Source organism: Athene cunicularia (assembly GCF_003259725.1).
Source record: "Athene cunicularia isolate RWA chromosome 11 unlocalized genomic scaffold, athCun1 chr11_part3, whole genome shotgun sequence".
NCBI classification, from domain to species: Eukaryota; Metazoa; Chordata; class Aves; order Strigiformes; family Strigidae; genus Athene; species Athene cunicularia.
In genome coordinates this window covers 508988-516834 of record NW_020799115.1, presented here as the reverse complement: position 1 = coordinate 516834, position 7847 = coordinate 508988, and the positions used below count along the sequence as shown (strand labels likewise).

General features: G+C 44.8%; 1 protein-coding gene across 1 annotated transcript; it reads left to right on the top strand.

Moving 5' to 3' along the window:
• The first annotated feature begins 1956 nt into the window (after nt 1–1956).
• LOC113484664 (olfactory receptor 13G1-like) lies at nt 1957–6638 on the top strand. Its single transcript, XM_026857129.1, has 2 exons — nt 1957–1968; nt 5718–6638. Exons 1-2 carry the CDS (start codon nt 1957–1959, stop codon nt 6636–6638), a joined length of 933 nt encoding a protein of 310 aa, XP_026712930.1.
• The last annotated feature ends 1209 nt before the right edge of the window (nt 6639–7847 follow it).

Genomic DNA, 7847 nt, shown 5'->3' with positions numbered 1-7847 from the left:
GCTGCCCCTGTGCTGAGCACAAAGACATTCCAGCCAGCTCCAAAACAGACCCATAGTGGGGCACATCTAAGCCCAGCAGCCCAGCTGGTGGTTCCCCTGGGAAAACACATGTAAGAGCAGAAAACCTCAGACAGGCAGAGGAGGAGGGGGAAAAAGACAGTGAGAAACAACCCTGCAAACACCATGGTCAGAGGAAAAGGAGGGACGGGAGAAGGTATTTCCCTGCATCCCACACAGGACCACACACCAGAGCAGCACGAAGTTTCCTGAAGGAATTGCAGGCCATGGGAGGGACCCACTGGAGAAGGGGAAAGCTGAGGAGGAAGGAGCAGCAGAGAACTGCTCTGTGCTGACCATAACACCCCCGTCCTCCACAGCCCCTGTGCTGCTTGGGGCAGTGGCCAAGGTAGGGTAGAGGAGTCAAAAATAACAGAGTGATGTTGAGTCAGGAACAAGGGGAGAGGGAATATGTTGTTCTAATTTTTGTCTTTGTTTCTCACTACCCAGATCTATTATAATTGGCAGTAAATGAAATTCATTCTCCCCAAGTGAAGTATGTTTTGCCCATGATGGCAATAAGGTAAGGGATCTCCCTGGATGAGAGAGCAACTGGGTGGGAGTTTGGTCCTTAGCCAACATGAATGGACCACAGTGACACACCAACATTCTGGCTCTTAATGAACAGCACTGGCACAGCACCAAGGCTTTCGCTCCCCCCCACACACACTGCCATATGCACACAGAGAGAAGGCTGGAGGTAGGCAATAGGCTGGGAGGGCACATAGCCGGGACAGCTGACCCAGAGTGACCAGAGGGATTTTCCATGCCCTGTGACATCATGCTCAGCAATAAAAGCTCAGGGAAAGCAGGAGGAAGGGGGAACATATTTGGTTATGGCATTTGTGTTGCCAAGCAACTGTTACACGTGCTGGTGCCCAGCTTACCAGGCATTGGCTGGACATCTGCCTGCTGATGGGAGGGAATAAATGAAAATTGTTTTGCTTGTACACACACCTTGTGGTTTTCCCATCAAACGGTCATTATCTCAGTCCATGAATCTTCTCTCCTTCCTTCCATTTTTTCACTATCCCACAGGAGAAGGGAATGAGAGAGGGGGTGCACAGGTGTTTGTCTGCTGGACGAGTCAACCCCACAGAGCATTAATTGATGCAGCCAGTGGAGTCTGGAGAGTAAACCAGCTCACTCAGAGGTGGACCCTCACTTGGTCAGCTGAGGTTATCTTTATACATGGCTGAATGTATTGACTAAGGGCAAAATTCAGTCACTCAGATGTGCCTTCATGTTGCCACCTGATATATCCTAGGATGTTTCCTCTGCATCCAGCTGTACCCCCAAAAGGGAACAGGTCTCTATACTCTTCCCCTCATCACAGGCAAGAAATGGACTTCTCTAGAACATGTTCACAATGGGGTAAAGACGTTTAGTTACTAGATCTGTGCATCAACAGAAGTCTTCAGATCTATAAAATGACATTTCAGCAAAACAAGTCAAATTTCCTAAGCCTTCATTCCTTTTGCATAAAACCATAAATGGGATTGAGAGAGAAGCAAGCTAGAGAGAGACATTATTTTGATTTATGTCATGTATAAAGATTTTAAGAAGCCCCCCAAAAAGGCCCTGGAAAAAACATGAATTTTATAGACAGAACTAGATGAGTTCCTAGAAGAGGTTAGTTTTCCTCCATGTACGTGTCTCTTGAGATTAGTTCTAGAGATGCAGAGATTAAACAGGAACTGTACACACGTTCTTCTTGGAAGACATATTCACCAGGACACTGGGGACACAGTGGTGCTCGAATTGTCCTCATCAGTGTCACCTGGGCTCTCCACCCAGGCACCCTCTCTCCATAGGCCCATCATTTCCAAATAAGCTCAGGCCTGGACATGTCCCCGCCGCCACTCACAGACTTGCCTGAGCTGTGTCATAGGTAAGCCTATGCTAAGCCCTGTCCCCTGCTGTTCCTGACTTGTTTCAAGGCCGCCTGAAAGGAGAAAGCTACATGACAGCAACCATGCAATCACCTTATTATACATAATAATATCCACTGAGATACTTCTATGATTAGAAAACTTCTCCAACATAGTGTCTACATAAACAGTGGGTCCAATCCAGCAAAGGAACTGAACACCTATCATACTAGTTTTCTTCACAAAAAGTTTCTAAAAATTCAGTTCAGTACATATAAGCAAAGAGCATCAGATCTTGAGAAAGTTTGGATTAAACACAGAATCATAAATGGTTTGGGTTGGAAGAGACCTTAAAGATCCTCTAGTTCCCACCCCCCTGCCCCGGGTAGGGACACCTTCCACTAGCCCAGGTTGCCCAAAGCCCCGTCCAACCTGGCCTTGAACCCTGCCAGGGAGGGGGCAGCCACAGCTTCTCTGGGCAGCCTGTGCCAGGGCCTCACCCCCTCACAGGGGAGAATTTTATCCTTACATCTAACCTAAATCTCCCCTCTTTCAGGTTAAAGCCATTACCCCACTTCCTATCACTACAATCCCTGGTGAAGAGTCCCTCCTCATCTTTCCTGTAGGAGCTCTTCAAGTACTGGAAGTACTGGAACAGACATGGTCATGGGACTGTCTTGAACACTCCATCCGATCCTCATGACAAGATGCAGCACATTCAACATTCAAGAAACAGCACCCCCGGGCGCCTACACAGCCCGCATGCCTCTTCAGGCACTTTCCATTGAAACAACACCAGAAAAAGCACCAAGCTGCCTTAGAGCTCAAGCCTGGTGTAGCTGAAGGAGAGCTCCCTGGAAAGAGCAGGCACATGCCATTCTCTTCCACTTACTGTGGGGACCAGAGAACACTCCTGAGGGTTCATTCTCTGAGCAGGCTGGAGCTGCACTGAACCACGTAGTGCTCTGCAGGGTTTATGTGCCACACTGCTGTAAGGAAAGCAGCGTGGATGCCAACTTTTCTCAGACCAAGTGGAAAAGTAAACCCTGGAGTGGTTCACAAAGATAGTATAGACTGGGCTTCAAGCATCTTCCACACCAGATGAGCCAGACACCTGAGCACTCCATTACAGCCAGGAAGCTTCTTTCCACTGGAGCCTGGTGCATGTGACATTGCTCCCTAAAAGACTTCTCTGCAAAGGGTCAGAGAAACCATGGGCTTCCAGAACCATCCAGGCATGAAGGGGCCTTTGCAGTCAATTATTACAATCACATGCTCAATTCAAGATCAACACTCAGTTCAGATCAGGTTGCTCAGGGCTTAGCCTGGTCACATCTTGCAAGCCTCCAAAGACAGAATTCCACGGACCATTTTCAATCCACAGTTATTGTCAGAGCATTTTTTTTCATTAAATTCATTTAGACCCTCCACGTCTTCAATCTGTGCTCCTTGTCTTGTCCTCCTGTCGTGTACCTCTATAAAGGACCTGTGCTTGTCTTCTCAGTAGCCTTTCCTTTGGTAGTGGAAAGCTGTCATAAGGTCACACTAAGCCTTCCGTTCTCCAGCATCAAGGAACTCAGTTCCCTGAGCCTCAACAATTACAGTGTCTTCCAGCACCTTGGCCATCTTGGTCATCTCCACCAGAATCACCCAAGCTTATAAACATCTTTCTTATAGTGGAGGGCCCCAAACTGGATACGCTATTACAGAGTCTGTCTAACCAGTGCTGAGTAAAAGGGAATAAACACTTCCCTCTGTAGCCTGCTGGCTATACTCCTCCTGATATGGCTCAGTACTTGTTAGTTTTCAAGCCCAAGAATCAGAAACAGAAGTTCTGAGCAGAAATCAGCTTTGCTGGTATCAGTGTTGTCAAGGAGGGAAAATGAGGAGCAACTTCTCCGATAGAGGCAAATTAGCTAACAAACCCATCTGCGTCCCACTCCACTGAGCATTCTCTGCAGTTAATGCAGGTCATGACTTCAGAGGTGAACTAAGTTACCACCACCAGGCTCCTCCTCTTGGAGCATGCTTCCGAGCTCATTCTAGGCTACATTCACATGGGAGGACAAATCTCCAGAGGAAACTGTCTTGATAGAAGAGGTGCATTTTAAGATGCTGTTTCAGAAAGGCTTGTGAACACACTTTGTGCCTCTGATGGAAGGTGAGAATATTCATCCTTTGTTGCTGTCTCCTTTTCTATTTTCTTTGCTGTTTTCTCTTTCAGATATTCTCCACTGGGTCTAGTAAGTGAGTTATATTCCATGTTCTATATTTGTCTGACTCTTTGAGTGTAACTAAATGTAACAGTTTTAAATTAATATTTTGTGTCATGAATGTTTATATCACCATCTTTAATTCGACGGAAAATGAACTGAAATTTCCTCCACACCTGTTCATCCCAGTAATGCTTCATATTGTATGAAAACCATGAGAACAGGAGATTCATTCAACCCCAAGTTAGTGACCTAGTTCTGAGCTAGGTTTTAATCAACACAGGAGAGGAAAGGCCGATGCAGGCAAACCATGTTAGACTTGTATCTTCATCAAGAGATGAGTGATGCTGTAGAAGAGTCTGTCTCTCTCCACTGACACTAGTGGAAGGGGAAACCTCCAGCAGAGTCTGTTTGCAGATTGCCTGGAAGCGCAGTGACATGAGGTGAATGCTACTGAAAATCTAATTCCGTGCCCTTAGACTCCAAGGGCAGAAATTGTGACTCTGTTGTGCCTGAGTTTCAGAGCCTCTTCTCAGTCATTCGGAATGGAATTCCAGGCACAGTTTTGGACAGTCAGAATTGGGTGGATCATATTTGGGAAGATCTCCAGTTGCAGCTTGCAGCACTCTAGCTTGGTGAAACACAAGCCCAGAAACAGCTTCAGCCTTACACTGTTGAGTAAACCGTCAGGCAGAGAGTCTCTGATCTCCCCGTCATCAGCCAGATGCCTGGAAGACAAACACCAGAAATGGACAGAAATGTCTCCCTTCTGTTCGCAGTTAACAGCTTTGTGCCGTCAGTAGCTGAGATCCCCTCAGAGGCCTGATCAGTCATAGTCAGATAAAGTATGAAGCGTGCGCGATGCACAACTGGTAAACATTGTTTCTCTATTCCTCAGGTAGCTTTAAAATTCTTTTAGAAAATTAATTATTTAAATTGCATATTTGTTTATAAATTAGCAAATTCACATCTCTGTTCTCTTCTGTCTACCTGTCACCCTGTGGTACAATACACTATTCTCTGTCCCTCTCCTTGCTTTCACTTCTGAAAGGTCTTGCTTTCAGCGCAGTGCAGATTCATTCTGTACCCAAACAGACCTGGTGGAAATTAGGTCTCAGCATCTATGTTTTGGGATTCATGTGAAGAAGACAAAGTCCATACCACAACCAGGGAAGATCGACTGTCATGTGATTGTTTTAAAATATCTCTGATACTATTTTTGGGGGGGGGGGGGGGAGGAAAGGAAAAAGTCCTGTTAATCCTTTCAATCCTTTGAAGAATTGCACTCATAAATTACTTTACCTTATTTATCTATTATTATTGTTATGATTATTATTATTTTTGTCATATCTATCATTCTATTCAAGTACTGATGTGACTTCCTTGCACACTGCCTTATTTTCTCTGATGTGGGATTTTGGTTTGGTTTGGGGTTCTTTTCTCATTGGAGACACATCTGTCTCTCTCTGTATCTTTTTCTGATTTTAACATTGGGTTGAATATGTTCTGGTCATGATGCAGTAATATCTTTATTTTTATTCCTATGTAGTGGACACCAAGGCAAATGCATCCACAGAATCTCACCAAGGTCTCTGAATTCATCCTTGAGGGTGTTTTTGTCAACCCTCACCTTCAGGGTCTCTATATTGCAATATCTTTGTGTCTCTACCTCGCTGCTATCCTCATCAACTCCTTTGTCATTATAGCTACCCTTGCCCACCCACCACTTCACACCCCTATGTACTTTTTCCTCTCCAACCTGGCCATCCTTGACATGGTAGGCATCTCCTCAGTTCTGCCCAAGACGTTGGAGAACCTGATCCTGGGCAAGAACACCATCTCCTTTGAGGGCTGTGTAGCACAGCTCTACACCTTCACTTTCTCAGGCTCAACAGAGCTTATACTGTTAACAGTCATGTCTTATGACCGGTACCTGGCCATTTGCCAGCCCCTTCGCTACGTAACCACGATGAGCAAGGGGACCTGCATCTCTTTAATGGCTGGTGTCTGGGGAATCGGGACTGTTAATTCCCTCATAAACACGCTTCTTGTAGCACAGCTGGACTTCTGTGGGCCAAATTTAGTCCAAAATTTCTTGTGTGAGATACCTCCGCTCCTTGCCCTGTCCTGCAGCTCAACCTATCTCAGTGAAATCATGGTTCACATGGCAGACATCATCTTAGGCATGGGAAACTTCCTGCTGCTCATCCTCTCCTACTGCCTCATCATCGTCACCATCCGGAAAATCCAGGGCTCTGCAGGGAAGTGGAAAGCCTTCTCCACCTGCTCCTCACACCTTGCTGTTGTTGGCTTGTTCTACTCCACCATCATCTACACCTATATCCAGCCAACTAGCGCTCCATTAAAGAAAGACAAAACCCTGAGCATTATGTACACTCTGGTGACTCCCACGCTGAACCCTCTGATCTACAGCCTGCGCAACAAAGGGATCAAAGTGGCGTTCTGGAAAATTGTACCATTGCACAAAACATACTAATACACATGCCCGTACTTTCCCACCCTGTTCTGCACGGTCCACAGCCATGGGGGGCTGCAGAGTTGTGTCAACCTTTGCTGCCAGCAAGAGTGACATTGCTTTCACTGGAGTTCATGTGTTGCAACAATGCTACTTAAAGAGAAATTATCTAAACTGAGGATACCCAGAGCAGGGTGAGGTGAAGTGTACCTTACAAGTGTTCGCTACTCTGCATCCTCCAGAAAGGGAAGCAAGAGCACAAACTCGATGGAGAGGACTACATGGCAGCTTTGATCAAGTGTTCATACTTATTTCTATCAGCTGAGACTAGAGTTTATTAACAACCATAGATTTCTTTTCTTGAGTCATCTGGTGGAATGCAAGTACTGGTGATCTCCCGAGTCAGTCTCCCTTTTTGGTCAGCAGAGAGGCAAAGGCACTTTAAGGATGGAAATCATCTGAATTTTTCAGACCTTCCTCTGCTACCGAAATTGTACCTTAAAGGTCTGTTTCTCCCTGTTTTGAAGGAGAATGGCCTCCTACAGTTAAATCAGCCTGCCTATTGATAAACTATCCAATATTAGTGATCTTAACGGTTTTTAATATAAAATCAGATTACTGAAGAGCATAGAAATCATTAATCAAATCATCACTTAACGCTATGAGAAATTAATCACCATGATTATGTGCTGAGTCTCAGGCTCTTCATCATGCCTTTCCCTCATTCCTCCCAAGATTTACTTTTTTTAAGACTGAAAAACAAAACAATAAAAGGAAACAGGCTAAGTACATAACAGTAATGTGCTAGAAATTATCTTATTTTTAAGATATTCCTCTACAACTATTTGTGTGCTCTTGGATTTTTAGATTGTGTGTAAAATCCTGTGCATAATTGTTTTCTGAAGGCTATACTGCATGCCTCAGAATACACTCCTTTCCTCATGTGGTAGCACATATTTGTCCTCCTCAGACAGATTTCCAAATCCTCCTCACAGTTAGTTGAACTCTAACTTGTTAGAAAAAAAATAAAAAGTTAACAAAATTATTTAAGTCTTTGGGAAATAAATTTTAGAGGAAGTGGGTTCACTTTCAGAAAATTGATTATTACTTTCACTGCTTTATTGACTGATAGAAGGAAGGAGGGAAGGAGGGAAGGAAAGAAGATTGAGGGATTTAACCATCTAAAATCAAACCAACAAATAAAAGATCTCCTCCTTATTGCTTTTGCAT